At 54.3% G+C, this 18,504-nt stretch overlaps 1 protein-coding gene across 3 annotated transcripts in view; it reads right to left on the minus strand.

Moving 5' to 3' along the window:
* Positions 1 to 18,504, minus strand: part of KCNAB1 (potassium voltage-gated channel subfamily A regulatory beta subunit 1) — a 54,036-nt gene that overhangs the window by 10,767 nt on the left and 24,765 nt on the right. For all 3 annotated transcript variants that reach the window (XM_085588071.1, XM_021540832.4, XM_031505603.3), the window contains exons 2-7: positions 12,220 to 12,263; positions 5,497 to 5,534; positions 3,853 to 3,932; positions 2,545 to 2,589; positions 1,322 to 1,366; positions 720 to 763 (exon numbers count right to left, since the gene is read on the minus strand). In XM_085588071.1, coding sequence (XP_085444197.1) covers positions 720 to 763; positions 1,322 to 1,366; positions 2,545 to 2,589; positions 3,853 to 3,932; positions 5,497 to 5,534; positions 12,220 to 12,263 — 296 coding nt within the window. The remainder of the gene's footprint in view (positions 1 to 719; positions 764 to 1,321; positions 1,367 to 2,544; positions 2,590 to 3,852; positions 3,933 to 5,496; positions 5,535 to 12,219; positions 12,264 to 18,504) is intronic.

An 18,504-nucleotide genomic window follows, 5' to 3' on the forward strand; every position in this document is an offset into this window, starting at 1 on the left:
GAAGGGCTGGGGGGTGCAGAGAGCCCAGGGGATGCAGGGAGTGCAGAGAGCCCCCCAAACCCAGCAGAGCCCAGGGGATGCAGGGGGGTGCAGAGAGCTCCTCAAACCCAGCAGAGCCCAGGGGATGCAGGGGGTGCAGAGAGCTCCTCAAACCCAGCAGAGCCCAGGGGATGCAGGGGGTGCAGAGAGCTCCTCAAACCCAGCAGAGCCCAGGGGATGCAGGGGGTGCAGAGAGCTCCCCAAACCCAGCAGAGCCCAGGGGATGCAGGGGGTGCAGAGAGCTCCTCAAACCCAGCAGAGCCCAGGGGATGCAGGGGGTGCAGAGAGCTCCTCAAACCCAGCAGAGCCCAGGGGATGCAGGGGGTGCAGAGAGCTCCCCAAACCCAGCAGAGCCCAGGGGATGCAGGGGGGTGCAGAGAGCCCCCCAAACCCAGCAGAGCCCAGGGGATGCAGGGGGTGCAGAGAGCCCCCCAAACCCAGCAGAGCCCAGGGGATGCAGGGGCTGTCAGCACAGCCCACGCGCTGGCACTGTTTGAGGGGAGCCAAAACAATCCTTGGGTGCATTTTGGGCACTTCACAGAGGAGTTTGGGCACTGCCCTGCACGGGGCTGGCACAGGAGCAGCGGGATCAAGCAGCCCCAGCCCAGGGGGAGCACTGGGACCCAGCTGGGCAGAGCCCACCCGGGCAGCCCTGGCACAGGCACACCCAGCCCAGGTACCTTCAATGATGTGTTTCCTGGACAGGCCCCTCTCGGTCTCAGCCCTGCAAGGCAAGAACAGGAAGAGCTGGGACAGTGCAGCAGCCCGGGAGCTCTGAGCTGTGCTCTGACTGAAACACCCCCAAAATGACAGAACCCCAGACTGGCCGGGTTGGGAAGGACCTCAAATCCCATCCATCCCACCCTGCCACGGCAGGGACACCTCCCACTGTCCCAGTGCTCCAACCCCAGTGTCCAACCTGGCCTTGGCACTGCCAGGGATCCAGGGGCAGCCACAGCTGCTCTGGAATTGCATCCCAGACAGGAATTCCCAATTCCCAATCTCCCACCCATCCTCTCCCTCTGGCAGTGGGAGCCATTCCCTGTGTCCTGTCCCTCCATCCTTGTCCCCAGCCCCTCTCCAGCTCTCCTGGAGCCCCACCAGGCTCTGAGCTCTCCCTGAATCTTTCTCCTCTCCAGATGAGAAACTCCAAACCCTTAAAACACTTGGCAAAATAAACAGAAATGCGAGGACAGCAGCAAACCACCCCCAGGTGCCAGGAAGCTCCCCTGGCTGTAGGGCTGGGGCAGCAAACCCCAGGACCAGTGACTGTCCCACTTACTTGCCACCCCAGTACAGCTTTGTGGTTATCACCAAACTGGACCTCCTGCAAAAAGAACAGGAAAATTAATATCATTTTAAAAAGAATAATATTTTAAATAATAACAACAATAATGACAAAGCAGATGCTGCCCATCAGCAATGTGTAAAAGCTGGGAGCAGGATTTCTGCTGGGAATGCTCCAACTGACAAGAGCAGCTGTGCAATGTTGAGCAGACAGACTCCAGTGTTGGTCTGGGGGGAATTCCCTGCAAGTGGAACTCTGGCAACCAGGGAAACCCCAGGAACTGCCCCAGGGAGTGGCAGCTCTGTGCTCAGGGCATTGTCCCTCTCCAGCTGGGGGGAGCAGCACAGGGCTCTGAGCTTTGGCTCCTTCAGAAGATGGAAGGTGGAATCTGCTGCAGCTGTCGTGGTAAAATATGCTCATAAACAGGAATGGAGCCAGGGGGAGTTTGGACTGGACGTTGGGATAGAAACCCAGGGTAATCCAAGTGACCAAAATCCCCAGACATTTTAAATTGCTGAGGAGGAGCACCCAGCCCTTTATCCTTTATCCTGCCCCGTGCCTCTCACTGCCAGGCAGCACTCCCAGAGTTATTAAAGTCGAGTGTGAGACATCTGAATTCATTTGTAAACTCTACATGATGTTAAATCAAAGATTTATCACCCTCCAGCTGCCTCTCTGCATAACCAGACATGTATAACACAATTTCCCCAGCTTTTACTTGGCTTCATTTCATTTCCTCCACATCACCCTGAGTATTTCTTACCAAGCACTCAATCAGGCCCCAATCCCCTGGGCTGGGTTGGAGAGAGCCCTGCCAGAGCCCCCCTCCAGCTGAGCCTGCCCGGGACACCCGGGAGGCTCTGGGGGTGAAGCAGATCCCTTCAAACCCCACACGAGAGGCTGAGTGCATCCTCTGAGGATGGCACAGCCCTGGCACCTCCTCCCTGGCACAGCCCTGCATCCCCCATCCACGGCAGGGCGAGGTGCCAATGGGCACTGCGAGGGTGTGCCTGGGACAGGGGGCACTGAGGGTGGGCACAGAGGGTGGGCACAGCCCCCCGGGGAACACCCGAATGCCAGCCCAGCACCTGCCCTTGGCACTGGGAAGGGGTGGCCGCTCCCGTGGCACCCACCAGGTGCTGGGACAGCACCACCCAGCACCACCCAGCACGGGAAATGTCCAAACCAGAGGGAAGGCCAGGGATGCCATACTGTACCTCCAGCCCTTCTTCTTCAGGATGTTCCCCAGGATCACCTCGGCCCTGCACATGAAGAACCTGGCGTGAGGGGGGCAGGGGATGCCCAGTGCCCCCAGCCAGCCCAGCTGCAGCTGCCCCTGCCCTCCCCTGGGGACAGGGACCCCAGACCCATCAGCACAGAGCCTCTTGCCCCCCCAGTGCCCCCTCCCAGCTCCCCTGGTGCCCGACCCTGGGCTGTCCCTCAGCAGGACACGGACACTGGCACTGTCCCAGCCCAGCTGGGAGCCCTGGCGGTCACCCCAGTCCCGTTTAGCATGGGTGATGTCCCCCCATATCCCATGGGTGATGTCCCCCCATATCCCATGGGTGATGTCCCCCCATATCCCATGGGTGATGTGTCCCCCCACCCCATGGGTGATCTCCTCCCCCCACCCCACAGGTGATGTCCCCCTCACCCCACGGGTGACGTCCCCACCCCGCAGTGGCTCAGAGCAGCCAGCCTGGCACCCCCTGGGATGGGATCTGTGCCCAGAGCTGTCCCAGCCCCAGCCACGTCCCCTTCCCTTTGCTCCGGGTGTTTCTGTCCCCGTGCCAGCCCCTCGGGCACACCTGCTCAGGTGTGGCTGTGCCAGCCCCTCTCACACACCTGCCCAGGTGTGGCTCTGTGCCAGCCCCCTGGGCACACCTGCCCAGGTGTGGCTCTGTGCCAGCCCCTCTCGGGCACACCTGCCCAGGTGTGGCCGTGCCAGCCCCCGGGCACACCTGCCCAGGTGTGGCTCTGTGCCAGCCCCTCTCACACACCCTGCCCAGGTGTGGCTCTGTGCCAGCCCCCGGGCACACCTGCCCAGGTGTGGCTCTGTGCCAGCCCCTCTCACACACCCTGCCCAGGTGTGGCTGTGCCAGCCCCTGGGCACACCTGCCCAGGTGTGGCTCTGTGCCAGCCCCTGGGCACACCTGCCCAGGTGTGGCTCTGTGCCAGCCCCCTGGGCACACCTGCCCAGGTGTGGCTCTGTGCCAGCCCCCTGGGCACACCTGCCCAGGTGTGGCCGTGCCAGCCCCTCTCGGGCACACCTGCCCAGGTGTGACTCTGTGCCAGCCCCTCTCACACACCCTGCCCAGGTGTGGCTCTGTGCCAGCCCCTCTCACACACCCTGCCCAGGTGTGGCCGTGCCAGCCCCTCTCACACACCCTGCCCAGGTGTGGCTCTGTGCCAGCCCCCTGGGCACACCTGCCCAGGTGTGGCTCTGTGCCAGCCCCCTGGGCACACCTGCCCAGGTGTGGCTCTGTGCCAGCCCCCTGGGCACACCCTGCCCGCTGGGCACTCACTTGCCGGCCGCGTACACCTCGGCGGTGTCGAACAGGTTGACGCCGCTCTCGTAGGCGATGGTCATCAGCTGCTCGGCCACCTGGGGAGGAGGGGGACAGCCAGGTGACAACCCAGCCCCGAGGCACAGGGACAGTGCCAGGGCCGGGACAGTGCCACCCACATCAGGGACAGTGCCAGGGCAGGGACAGTGCCACCCACATCAGGGACAGTGCCACGGCACAAAAATCCCACAGCAGGTGTCAGCACTCAAAATGTCCCTCAGACATTTTTGGAGGTTCCAGGCCCTGCTCAGAAGCATTTTAGACCCTGGCAGGCAGCTGCAAACAGCTGGGATTTTGGGTTTGAGCCATGGAATAATTTACCAGCCTTGAAGGAAAAAAAAAAGTCACAAAAGTTTAGATATTAGAGTAGAAGTAGTCACAAAGTAGAGGGAAGAATTATTTAGTGTTGTACAAGGGGGTTTTAACACTGCACAGGGCTCTGGCTTCAGAAGGGCAGCCCCAAGGACATGTCCTGTTTTCCCATGGAATTTGTCCTGTTTTCCCATGGAATTTGTCCTGCTTTCCCATGGAATTTGTCCTGTTTTCCCATGGAATTTGTCCTGCTTTCCCATGGAATTTGTCCTGCTTTCCCATGGAATTCCGGTGAGCAAGTGGGGCAGGAGGGCCAGAGTGCAAACTGGACATCAAAAGAGGCCTCGACTGACCATCACCTGCCTGGTCATCATCCCACAGTGCCAGGAGATGGGGCCAAAGCTGGAGATCCACTGGGATCAAAGCTGGGGAATTCATTGGGATCAAAGCTGGGGAATCCACTGGGATCAAAGCTGGGGAATCCACTGGGACCAAAGCTGGAGATCCACTGGGATCAAAGCTGGGGAATTCATTGGGATCAAAGCTGGGGAATCCACTGGGACCAAAGCTGGGGAATCCACTGGGATCAAAGCTGGGGAATCCACTGGGACCAAAGCTGGGGAATCCAGGGCACCAAACCTGGGGAATCCACTGGGATCAAAGCTGGGGAATCCACTGGGATCAAAGCTGGAGATCCACTGGGATCAAAGCTGGGGAATTCATTGGGATCAAAGCTGGGGAATCCACTGGGACCAAAGCTGGGGAATCCACTGGGATCAAAGCTGGGGAATCCACTGGGATCAAAGCTGGGGAATCCATTGGGATCAAAGCTGGGGAATCCATTGGGATCAAAGCTGGGGAATCCACGTGCAGCCCGGTGCTCCAGGAGTGATTCCTGGATCCGTCTGCTCCAGGGAAAGGCACAGAGGAGGCCCGAGCTCCTCTTCAGCGCTTTCAGCTCATTATGCCAAAAAGAAATCACCTTTGTAAGGCCAGCCCTGCCTGTATTTAGGACTGTTGCCCATTACATCCACACAAAAACACCTCCTAATTCCTGCTGCAGGAGCCCAGGGGACGGAGGGGACAGCACAGGACAGGGCATGCCCTGAGGGGTGGATGGGGTTCATGAGAGTCCAGCTCTGGAAACGTCAGGTTCATTAGGAGGTTGTGGCAGAGCTCTGTGCAGTGACTCACTGCTGTCTCTCCATGCAGGAAGGTTCCAGCAGCCACAGTTTGATCTAAATATTAAATTTAACCCTCCCCAGAGTGGGGTTTGCTCCATGCACTCACCTCGTCTGAGATCTGACCTCCAAAAGTGACCCAGGTCCCTGGAAAAAGCAAAATAATCTGTTACTACGAGAAGGTTTCAACATCAAAACTGAGACTTCCCCAGGATTCCCTTTGGGATTAGATGGGTTTTAGATGGGGTGAAGTGCTCGGGGGGTGGTGCACCCCAAGAGAGCTCCTGCAGCCAGGCAGGACAGGGCACCTGGCCAGGGTGGGACAGGCACAGGCTCAGGACAGCACCCAGGGGTTGCTGTGGTGCCCAAATATAGAGCTGGATTCAAATCGTGGGATGGTTTGGGTTGGAGACACCTTAAATCCCATCCAGCCCCACCCCTGCCATGGCAGGGACACCTCCCACTGTCCCAGGTGCTCCAACCCTGTCCAGCCTGGCCTTGGGCACTGCCAGGCCCTGAAATCCGAAGCCTTTTCCAAATCAGAAATTGTTTTCCAAAGCTTCAATTTGACAAATTGGAAAAAAAACCCCCATGATGCTGCCACAACACATCATCTGGGGAATGAAAGTCTCCTTAAATATGTACTTCAGCATTTAGCATCCTGAAAGCCAAAATTAGAATTGAACAAAAAAAAAAAAAAAGAAGACATTAAAAAGAGAAATATTTCTTCTGACAGGCAAGATTTCCAACCCAAAGTGACTTTTCCCCAGGAACTTTCCCATGAAGCCAATGTCCAGGGCCAGCCCAGCCCCAGGGCTCTGCTGTCTCTAGGCTGGCTCCTAAAGCTGCTGCACTTTAGGCTCAGTTGCTGACTCTGGTCTATTCTTAGGAAAACTTGGGGCATTATCTCTTCATGATCATTGCTTTTAAAGAAATACATCATAAAATATCCCGTGGTGCAAGCAGCGTGGGGATTTTCCCAGCTCAGAAACCAGTTTGGGTTAGAAGGGACCTTTAAAGCTCCGCTGCTCCAAGCCCGAGGGATTCCCACAGGAATGGGATTGCTGCACCCACATTTGGCCTGTGTGTATTTATTTTGGGAGCACACATTTCCCGAGGCAGCAGCCTGGGGCAGTGGGAGGGGTCCCTGCCATGGCAGGGTGGCACTGGGGGGGTCCTGCCAACCCATCCCAACCCTCCCGTGCAGCAGGGATGGAACAGGACTGTGATGCTGCCAAGGGGCAGAAAATGCAGCTTCCCTGTGCTTGGGAAGATGGAAAAGCTGCTCCCAGACCCTCATCAAAGGGGGCTGGGCTCCCTGGGCTCCCGGGGGTCCCTGGGGTGCTGGGACAGGAGCCCCAAGCAGGGCTGGAGACAGCTTGGAGCAGCCCAGCTCAGAACACCAACACTCCTCATCTCCGGCAGCAGCAGCTCGCTCTCCTTCCCTCAAAAAAAAATAAAGCAAAAAAGGCCAATCTGAATTTTTTTTTTATACGTCAGGTTTCTCTCAGTGCAAATAAAGCTATTTAAAGATGCACAAAGTGTTGAGTTCAAACTGCAACTCCTGACTTCCCGCAGAACAAGCCAAGCTGGAAAAGCCAAGTTTGCCACAGATCAGAGATGAAATGGAAACTAAATAAACGAGAAAAGAGCACACATTTTCTAGCTAATTTTGTATTTGCTTTAGCTCTCTAAGGACAACAATAATGGGACAGGAGTACCCCCGCTGCACCTTGCTGGCTACAGACCTCAGGAGAGGTATTTTCTCTGATTATTGGAGTTTAAATGCTCTGGTCCTGCACAACAAAGATAAAACTGAAACCTGCCTTCATTTTATCTTTAAGCTTCTTCACGCAGATAAAAAAAAATAACCAAATGAAGCCTGATTTCCATGTTAAAGCTTCAGAGGTGTTATTTTTACAGGAATACATTAAAATGTGTTTGTACCAAAAAATGGGTTGAGACTGTTTATCTCCAAGAGATTTTTTTTTTTTTTTCCCTTTGCATAAGCAGCACGCAGGTGCCCAGGTGAGAGGGAAGGGGATTATTCATCCTCCTCACAGCGTGCACATCCTCTCAGAATCCCCCTCCTGGCACAAAGCAGCCCGAGAGCTCAGCGTGCCTCAAAGCAGAGACCTTAAAGCTCCTGGAGTGCAGGGAATAAATAAATACATAAATAAATAAATAAATACATACATAAATAAATAACCAAACAACCAAATAAATAAATAACCAAATAAATAACCAAATAAATAAATAACCAAATAAATAAATAAATAAATAAATAAATAAATATCCCCCACCCCGAGCTGCCATGCCCAGCTGGGCACGTGGCTGGGGGTGCCAGGGGGGTGCCAGGGGGTCTCTTTCCCCACGATCAGCACAAAAAGCGGGCAGGGGGGTGAGCTCCGGCTCAGCAGGGTGAGCCCCCAAGCGCTGCTGTGGCTGGGGAAAAGGGGGGTTCAGGAGCAGGGACCCCACCAAAGCAGAGGCACGGCCTGGCACAGGCTGCCCCCCTCCCTGTGCCAATTAAAAACGACAAAAGAAAAAAAAGCACAAGGCACATTTGGCATTTCAAACAACAGCCAAGGATGATTCACAACCTCAGCCAACACGCTCATTTGGGAAGAAAGATATACTGGAGAAAGATATGGATTAAAAAAATAATATATATATATATATTATATTTTTTTTTAAATTGCTCCTTTCCCCCTTGCAAGTCTCTCACCTCCCGCAGCTCCGTTTGGAAAGGCATCCCCTGCCCAAGGCAGATGGATTCCCACTGCTGCCCTTGCCCATCCCCTTCCTCCCTCTTCCCTGGAAAGGTTTCCCAGTGGATATTCCCAGCTCCAGGGCATTCCTGCACCAGCCCCAGCTCTGGTGGTGCCAGGGCAAGCCCCACCCGGGCACTGCCAGGGCCAGCACACCTGGGGCTGAGCCCCCAGCCAAAGCTCACCCAGGGCAGAGCAAGGGGAGCAGCACCTGCCCCCTCTGGGCTCACATATTATTATTATTATTATTATTATTATTATTATTATTATCACATAATATTACATTATATATTATTATTGCTGTGTTATTATTATATAATATTATGTTATATAATAATATTATTATGTTATTATTACACAATATAACGTTATATATTATTGTTATGTCGTTATTATTACACAATATTACGTTCTATATCAATATTGTTATGTCGTTATTATTACACAATATTACGTTCTATATCAATATTGTTATGTCATTATCACACAATATTACATTCTATATCATGATTGTTATGTCATTATCACACAATATTACGTTCTATATCATTATTGTTATGTTACTATTATTACACAATATTACGTTCTATATCAATATTGTTGTGTTGTTATTATTACACAATATTATGTTCTATATCATTATTGTTGTTATTATTACACAACATTACGTTCTATATCATTATTGTTATGCCATTATTATTACACAATATTACGTTCTATATCATTATTGTTACTTTACTATTATTACACAATATTATGTTCTATATCATTATTGTTATGTTACTATTATTGCACAATATTACGTTCCATATCAATATTGTTGTGTTGTTATTACACAATATTACATTCCATATCAATATTGTTGTGTTGTTATTACACAATATTACGTTCTATATCATTATTATGTCATTATTACACGATATTACGTTCTATATCAATATTGTTATGTCATTATTACACGATATTACGTTCCATATCAATACTGTTGTGTTGTTATTACACGATATTACGTTCTATATCATTATTATGTCATTATTACACAATATTACGTTCTATATCAATATTGTTATGTCATTATTACACGATATTACGTTCCATATCAATACTGTTGTGTTGTTATTACACGATATTACGTTCTATATCATTATTATGTCATTATTACACAATATTACGTTCTATATCAATACTGTTGTGTTGTTATTACACGATATTACGTTCTATATCATTATTATGTCATTATTACACGATATTACGTTCTATATCATTATTGTTGTGTTGTTATTACTGCTCTCCTGCAGCTCCCTGGCAGCACTGCAGCTCCTGCTCCAGCCCCGCCACCTCTGCCTGTGCCCCTCTCCCCTCCTCCTCCCGCAGCATGAAGCACACTCCCAGCTCGCTGAGATTTTGCAAGGCTTTTGAGGAAGAGTGCTGAGCCCCCGGGAACTTCAGCGAGCCCTAAATTAGATTTTCATGCTGCAGAGAGCGCAGGGAAACGCATTTATCTTTTGGGGAGCTACAAGAGAGAAGCGCTGAGGAAAGGCAGAGCTGGGAGCAGACTCCTGGTGGATGTGCAGAGGACACGTGGGACAAGGGGGATGCTTTTGAACTGAAATTGAGGAGATTTAGAGCAGATATTGGGGAGAAATCCTTCCCTGGCAGGGTGGGAAGCCCTGGCACAGGTGCCCAGAGCTGCCCCTGCATCCCTGGCAGTGCCCAGGGCCAGGCTGGACACTGGGTTTGGAGCAGCTGGCACAGCGGGAGGTGTCCCTGCCATGGATGACCTTTAAAGTCCTTCCAAGCCAAACCAATCATCCAAAAGAAAAGGTGCTGTGCAGCAGGAGAAACACCTGCCCATCCCAGGGAATTTGGGGTTCTGGATTCTGGATTTCAGCTCTCCCTGCCATGGGGCTGGGCTCAGGGCTCGCTGTGCTGGAGCAGGAGCAGGTGCCCAGCAGCCTCCCCAGCTGCTCTCACAAAGGCTCAGGATATTTAGATGCTGCTGCAGTTCCACTTGAAATCAAAGAGAAGCTCTGCAGAACTGTTTGCTTTCTTTCTTTTCCTGCTGCTACTTCCTTCCCGTGGCTTTTTCTCCTCCACCACACCAGCAGCACTTGGGGAAGCTGTGAGGCTGATAAATAAAACTGATAAATAAAACCTCTGCACTGACGAGTCCTTCCCAAGGCTGGGGCTATTTTAACCACAAGAGCTCTTGGCAGAACAGGCCTTGCTTCTCCCACTTGTGCTGCAGGGTGACTTTCACAATTCCCTCCAGTTTAAACCCAAATTGCTGCCCTGGCAGCAGCCAGCCCTGGCAGGGGTGATCAGGCAGAGCCCCCCAGACCCTCCCCTGGCACTGCCCACCTGGGCAGGTGATCCCTGGACTTTTCCCAAACACCCTCTGCCCTCACAGCTCGTGCTCTACCAAGCTCCTGCTTCCCAACAAACAGCCCCAAGGCTTTATTTTCCTGTCTGAGCAGCCTGAGCAGAATAATCACAGAACCATGGGATGGTTTGGGCTGGAAGGACCTTACAGCTCATCCCATTCCATCCCTCTGCTGGGCAGGGACACCTTCCCAGCAGACCAGGTTGTTCTGACCTAATAATAGAATTGTTAAATCATAATATTATTGTTACAACTGGACTTCTCAAAGAAAATTCCAGTAACTACCCACCCAAATTGCACCCAGGATGGAAATTTCCTGGTGACTAAAGCCAAGCATCCCATAGGTTGTGAGCCTACAGACAGCAGCACTTCCCTGAGTGTTCCACAGGTTTTAGCTTGCTGCAGACTCCTTGGATCTGTGGGCACATCAATTGATTTAAGTACTCTGAGTAAGTGGAGAATGAACGTTGCCATCTTAGATTTGTAATTAGCTTAGATGCATAATTAAGCTGCTGTTGTGCTTATAGCAAATCCTATTGAGTCACTTGATAAATGTTAAATTAGTCAACTGATTAAGCCCTGCAATTGTTGTGCTGATGGAGCATTGGTGAATCCTGCAGGCCTGCAGCACGGCTCAGTCTGAGGCTGGGCCTGGGGCTGCTGTGACCCCCAGGACCCCGGGGGAGGGTCTCCATCCCCCCTGCACCCACCCTTCAGTGTGCCAGCATCCCCTCCAACCCTGCAGGCTGACTTAACCTGATTTTACTGCACGTGCCCTGCCTTTGTAGCAACAAACCAAAATGTGCCATGACACTCCAGGGTGTTATGAATGCATTCTCAGCCTGGCTTTGCTGCTGCTTTCCCAGCCATTCTGCAAGGAACCTGAGGTGGTGCCTCCACCTGCCTGGGGCAGCACCTGTGAGCCCCAGGAACGGGGCAGTGCTGGGGCAGAGCCTCCATCCTGGGGCTCCTGAATCTCCTGGGGTTCCTGATCCTCCTGGGGCTCCTGAATCTCCTGGGGTTCCTGATCCTCCTGGGGCTCCTGAATCTCCTGGGGCTCCTGAATCTCCTGGGGCTCCTGCCCATCCTGGGGCTTCTGAATCTCCTGGGGCTCCTGCCCCTCCTGCTCCTGGTGCCCAGCACTGCAGGAGGAGCTCAGGGCAGAGCACAGCCTCCTCCTCCTCTTCCTCCTCCCTGCAGGGCTCCCATCCAGCACACAGCACAACCTCCGTGTCTCAGGGGCTGCGTTTCAGAGCACTTCTCTGAGCAGAGGCAGCAGGAGCTCTCCAGGAGCCAAGCAGAGCCCTTCCCAAGGGGGGGATAAAGCTCTGGGAGGGAATTCTGGGCTTCTGGAGCCAGCAGGGATAACAAGGCACACAGGGGATGGCATGGGATGGATGGCATGGGATGGATGGCATGGGATGGATGGCATGGGATGGATGGCATGGGATGGATGGCATGGGATGGATGGCATGGGATGGGATGGAGCTCTGCCCCAGCCCAGGCTGGCCCTGGCCCTTGGGGCTCCTGGGGACAATCCATGGATCCCTGCAGGCTGCTCCTCCCAGGGACTGGGCACATCAGGGGTTTTCCAGCACAAACCCTCCCACAGCTCCCCCGAGGGCTGGGCAGAGCCCACGGGCACCCACCCAGCCCCTGGCACCCCACAGGTACTCACCCAGCCCCAAGCATGACACTCTCAGCCCCGACTTGCCAAGGTTTCTGGAAGGAAAAGAAGAGAATCAGCAAATGCAGCTCAGCCCTTGAAGGACACACAGCTTAACCCAGCAGCTGCAGGGGACCAGGCACAGCTTTTGCCCAGATGCTGCTTTCTTCCAAAAGGGGCAGATCTCCCACAGGGACCCGGGCACTCGAGCTGGGGAAGGGTGAAGGTGCTGCCATCCTCCTCCTCATCTTCCTCCTCCTCCTCCCTGAGTGCTCAGGGCTGGGAATAAACCCAAATACATTCAGCTGTACCTCACACCCACCATCAGCTGGGCTGCCACAACCATTCCCACAGCACCCCAGGGTGGTTTGGGTGGGAAGGGCCCCACAGCTCAGCCCCTTCCACCCCTGCCATGGGGCAGGAGCAGGAATAAATCACTGCCCACCCCTCTGCTGCAGGCACCTTTAACAGTCCCTGAGCTTCCTGCTGCTCCTGCTGAGTTGTTTGCAGCCAAATTGAAAATAAACCAGGAGGAGAAGCCCAGCTGGCCCCGGGCAGGGTCAGAGGAGGGTGGGACAGCACACCCAGGCTGTGAGCTGTGCTTTTGTGCTTTCAGCCAGGCCCATTTTCCACTCTGGATTTCCTGGCAGGGTCAGGTTTTCATCCCTACAGCACAATTTCCCTGAGGAGCATCCCGGGGGGCAGGAGGAGCAGCCCAGCACCGGGCAGAGCTTGGGGCAGGACTGCCCATCCTCCCACCCCACCCCTCCAGGACCCCTCAGTGCACCCAAATTTAGTGCTGCTGATGGCAATGTCAGATGCTGGGAGGCACGGGAGCCTGAGCTGCAGCTCTGTTGGAAAAGCTGCAGCTGCATCTGCAGCCCCACGAGCCCCCAGGCTCCCAGCACAGCTAGGGCAGGCACTGACCTCTTTTTTAGTGTGTGTGTTCTATTTTTTCTTCTTTATTCCTTTTCTAGTTTTCCTTCCTTTTTTTTCTCTTTTTCTTTTTTTCCCCTTTTTCTTTTTTTCCCCATCTTTTGAGTGCAAGCACAGCTGGAGCCTGCCCACCAAACCCATCCACGCCCAGAGCAGCACAAATCCTCCCCAGCAGGACTGGAACCCTTGGGAGGGTCAAAGGCAAAGCCCCAGAGCTGCAGCACCGAGGGCAGGAATTCCAGACTCGATGTGGGACAGGGATTTCTGCATTCCTTCTGGGCACAGCCCACCCACCCCAAAATACTCCTTGGAGTCAAGTGCTTCCAGTTATTTTATAGGATTTTAATCCTATTTCTCACCAACCTGATCTTTGCTGTTCAGTCTGTGGGCACAGCTCACCTGTGAACTCCTCTCTCCACATAAATATAAATACACATCTGCACATACACCCTTTATATATATTTGCACATTATATACTTTATATACCCCCTTTGCACATACACCCTCTAGCTCTATGCCTATACATATCCTTTATGTGCAACCTTTGATGTAAATGCCCACCTATACCCTTGAAATCTATATGTTCATGGACACACCCTTTATATATCTACACACAGTAGATATATCTATGTATCTATATATCTGCATATATCTATCCCCAGTATTTGTGTGCAAATCCAGATTTTCTCCATACATCCCTTTGTACAGCCCTATATCAATGTATTTGCATGGACACACAGTGTGAGGGCACCTCTGGGGCGTTTCCCAGAGGATTTATAGGATTGATATATATTTATATATAGGATTTATAGGATTTACATATATATATAGGATTTATAGGATTGATATATATTTATATAGGATTTATAGGATCCACCATGCCCTGGCTGTGGGATCTGTTGCAGGGTCTCAGCCCAGACTTCAGGATTGTCCTGTCCTTCCCCACATCTCCCCTGTGCCACAAGGCCAGGGCTGGTCCCTCCCCACTCCAGGCAGCTTTTGGGGTAAAACACGCCAGGTTTGCTCCAGGGAGCCTCACGCAGCTCTGTGAAGAGCCTGCTCAGCCAACAAACCCGGGCAGAAATGCTGTGTTTGGGTTTCCAGAGCTCTGCCATTCGCTCGGCGCACACCTGACCCGGATCTTTGGGAAGTTGATGCTGGAAATGCCAAATCCCTGCGGGGTGAGATTCCTCCTGCACAGGGAGCTGGGAGGGGATTGCTGAGCCTGGAGAGCACCTCCAGCTGTGCAGAGAGGCCCCACCAGCACGGGGAACTGGTCATACTGGGGGGAACTGGTCACACCGATGGGAACTGGCCACACTGGTGGGAACTGGCCACACCGATGGGAACTGGCCACACCGATGGGAACTGGCCACACTGGTGGGAACTGGCCCCAGCACAGACCTGGTGCTGTGTCAGAGCTCACCGAGCCCAGCCCTGCTCCCTCCTGCAGAGCAGGAATTTGTCTGCAATGCCTCATTCAAGTCCTGCTTCTCCTCTGCCTCCTGAAAACAGAAGAAAGCCACAAAAACCCACCGAGCAAATAGTCACTTATATTTACCTTCACACCCATTCTGCAGCACCCGGGTGGATGCAGATGGAGCAGACAGACACACAGACAGACCCACACGTGCCTGAGGCTGCACAAGTGCCAAGTACAATCGATGGCTGTCTCCAAGTAAGGGGGCAGCAAAAGCTCTTTGTGCTTCCCTGCACTAATCCCGGGGACAATGAGGCAGCTCCGTCCTGCAGCTGAGCTGGCAGCAGCCCCGCAGCTCCCGAGGCTGTGCTGGCAATGGTGATGGCAACCAACCCCAGCTCATCCAGAGCATCTGCATCCCCTGGGAAACTGCTGGGAGCCCGTGCCAGCGAGCTCAGGGGTTCACGGGGGGCTCTGGGCTCCAGGAGAGCTGGAGAAGGGCCTGGGACGGGGGGATGGCATCCCAGTGCCAGCAAGCAGGGTTAGACGGGATGTGGGGATGGAATTCCTCTCTGGGAGGAGAGAGCAGAGCCCCTGGTCTCTGAGGATCACTCTGCCTGGCCAAAGCAGCTGGCTGAGAGGCAGCTCTGGCCCATCCTCTCCTGGTTTCCACGAGCACAGCCACCGTGTTCTCCTGCCCAGAGCCCCTGTGCCCGGCAGGCTCTGCCCCACAGATCGCTGCCAGCCCCACAGAACACGGGGCATCTGCAGCCACCCCGTCCCCCAGACGGCTCCCACTGTTGGGAAGGATGGATAAATATGATTATTCATAAATAACACAGCCAGGATGAGAACAGTCCTCCCTGCTGGCTGGACAATGCCCCTGCCTACGGATGGGTCCAGGGGTCGAGTGGACTGTTCCATCTCACCCCCAAAATGTACAGTTCACCCCACACCTGTAACCCTCCCCTAAAACATCAGGTGTCTGTAACCCCATTGGCCTGAGCCTAGTTCCAGCCCACCTTGAAGCCCCTGATAAGGGTCTCTGAGGGGCCAGACACTCTCTTGGATCTCCCCCCTCATAGGACCTCCACCCTCTCCTAGAGCATCCTCTTGTCTCTCCCCTCTCCCATCTCCTCAAGCCTGGCCACGTGCTGCATCTGGCAGCTCCAAGCAGGACCTTTCTCCATCCCTAATAAACCTGATACCCCAAGAGCAGCCTCAGAGATCTCTGGTCTCCATTCACCCAAACCGTCCTGGAGCCCAGTGCTGCCTGCATCCCACCTCCCAGCCTGGAGCTGCCTCCTTCTCCTTGCCTTTTCCCCAAACTTGAGCACAGGCAAGGCCCGAAGGTGTTCAGCCCCTCAGCTCGGAGCTCTCCGAAAGCCAAGCAGCATCACCCTGCCATGCTGGCCACTGCAGAGCCTCACAGGGGAGAGGGGCAGGAAGGGGAGGTTTTGGGGCAGGAAGGGGAGGTTTTGGGGCAGGAAGGGGAGGTTTTGGGGCAGAGCACAGCACAGCCCCTCTCAGTCCTGCCCAAACCCCCCCGAGGTCACCCAGGTCACCAAAACCTCCAAGGCAGGACAGCCCCAGCCACCTCAGCCCACATAACACTGGTTTATTCTGGGGAGAGAAGGGACACCCCAGTCCTTCTGCTGCCTGCAGCTCTAGGATGTATTTTAAGCTCATTTCAAATCTTTCCAGTCTCCTTCCCCAGGGAGCAGCCCTGGCACAGGTGAGCAGAGTGTCCGTGCTGTCCTGGTGCCAGGCTCTGGCCAGGGGACAGCCAAGGACAAGGGCACCTCACCCCACTCTGCAGGTGGATTTAGCTGGGCCCCGCTGTGCTGGCAGCACCCAAGGGTGCCATTTCCCTGCCCACAGGAGCCTGGGCTGGCAGCACGTCCCCGCAGCAGCAGCCTGGCGAGCAGAGCGAGCTCTGAGTCACAGCAAACACAGCCTGGAGCCTGGCACAGTGCTGAAAACACCCCGGGGCACCCAGGGCTGGCATCTCCCTTGACAAGGCTCTTCCTCACTCCCCGCCAGGCTGGGCAGGAGCCCCGCAGGGAGCTGGGGCAGCATCCCCCGAGCTGCTGCCAAGCCCAGCCAGAGCCAGCTGCCAGGCAGGGAAAAGGCTGGCGAGGAGCTGCCAGCCCAGCAGGGCCAGCAGGGCAGGGTGGCACCTTCCTGCAGGGCAGGACCCCAGCATGGCACAGCCAGGATGGCACAGCCAGGATGGCACAGCCAGGATGGCACAGCCACCCGGCTGGCACCTCCCAGCTGGGACAATCCAGCTGCTCCTGCCTCCCCCTGCCCCACTCCCGCAGGGTTGGAACCCCAGGGGCTCTGTGGAGTGGAAAAGTCTCTCCTCCAACCCTCCTTCCATAGAAAAACTCTGCAGCCTCTTCTTGTTCAGTCTCAAGGCAGTTCATTGCAAGTTATCTAAAAGATTTTCTCATGGGGCTGCTGTGGTTTGCTCACAGCTCAGGCAGAGGCACACGCACACCCTGACATCCTCTCTGACTCCTTCTCCTCTTCTTCCTCTTCTTGTCTCCCCCACCCAGGGCTTCTGCTGTCTTTTATATGGTACATTATGTGTTGCATGGTTACAGTTTTTCCCAATGCCTATTACCTATATTAAATGGTGATTTTCTATCTTTTATATGGTACATTACAGTGGATGCTGCCCAGAATCCTGCCCTAAAGCAGCAGTGCCCAGCCTGAACCTCCCTCAGCCCAGGGCAGCAGTGAGGATCCAGCACGACGTGGAAAATTCCCATTGTGCCTCTTCCCTCACCCCACGCCTCCTTCATGGTTTTTGTGGGAATCTGGAGCTGAATTATTCCCTGGGAAGGGCAAGTGCTGACTGTGCAGGCAGGGCTGAAGGAGAACTGAAGAATTGTAATTTATATATGTACATAGAGATGTGGGATGAGCCCGGAGCACAGGGCTCCCAGGGGAGCAGGCACAGCCTGGGGAGCCAGGAAAGAGCTGGGGCTCATCAGGGGGGGATGAGACAGCTCTGGCAGACAAATCAAGGCTTTAGGAGAAAAACCCAAGGTGGTGACATCTGAATGACCACCCGCTGCTGGGGCCACAGGGACAGCAGAGCCCTGCAGGGGGACAGGGGCACGGCCGTGGGGGCAGAGCCAAGAGGATCTCCAGCCAAAGAACAGAGAGAAAGCAGGGGTTAAACATCCCTGCAAAGCACCCCGTGCCCAAGAAAACAATTGTAATTGTGGGGCTGTAATTAATGCTGGAGCAGGGCGACGGGGAGAGCCCAGCAGTGGCACAGAGTGTCCTGGGCTGAGGGACCCAGGAGCAGCCCCAAGGGCTGTCCCTGTCCCTGCAGGGCCACCTCCATCCTCCCAAAAACAGCCCAGCCCCAGGCAAACCCCTCAGCCAGCAGTGGGAAAGGGCAATTCCCCTCCTCGGGAAACCTTCCCCATCCTCCAATTCCCCTCCTCAGGAAACCTTCACCCTCCTCCAATTCCCCTCCTCAGGAAACCTTCCCCATCCTCCAATTCCCCTGCTCAGGAAACCTTCCCCATCCTCCAATTCCCCTCCTCAGGAAACCTTCACCCTCCTCCAATTCCCCTCCTCAGGAAACCTTCCCCATCCTCCAATTCCCCTCCTCGGGAAACCTTCACCCTCCTCCAATTCCCCTCTTCTGGAAACCTTCCCCATCCTCCAATTCCCCTGCTTGGGAAATCTTCCCCATCCTCCAATTCCCCTGCTCGGGAAACCTTCCCCATCCTCCAATTCCCCTCCTCAGGAGACCCCCACCATCCATGTCCCACACCCCCTGTACCTCAGCCCAGCTCCTGCAGGGCACACAGGGCTGGGAGAGCAGCACAAGCCCCACACAGAGACAGGACCTACACCCACCCCCTTCCCTGGCAGGGATTTATGGCCTGAGACACTCGTGCTGCTTAATTGCCTCG

The sequence above is a fragment of the Lonchura striata genome, chromosome 9, assembly GCF_050655825.1.
Source record: "Lonchura striata isolate lonStrDom1 chromosome 9, ASM5065582v1, whole genome shotgun sequence".
Taxonomy (NCBI): domain Eukaryota; kingdom Metazoa; phylum Chordata; class Aves; order Passeriformes; family Estrildidae; genus Lonchura; species Lonchura striata.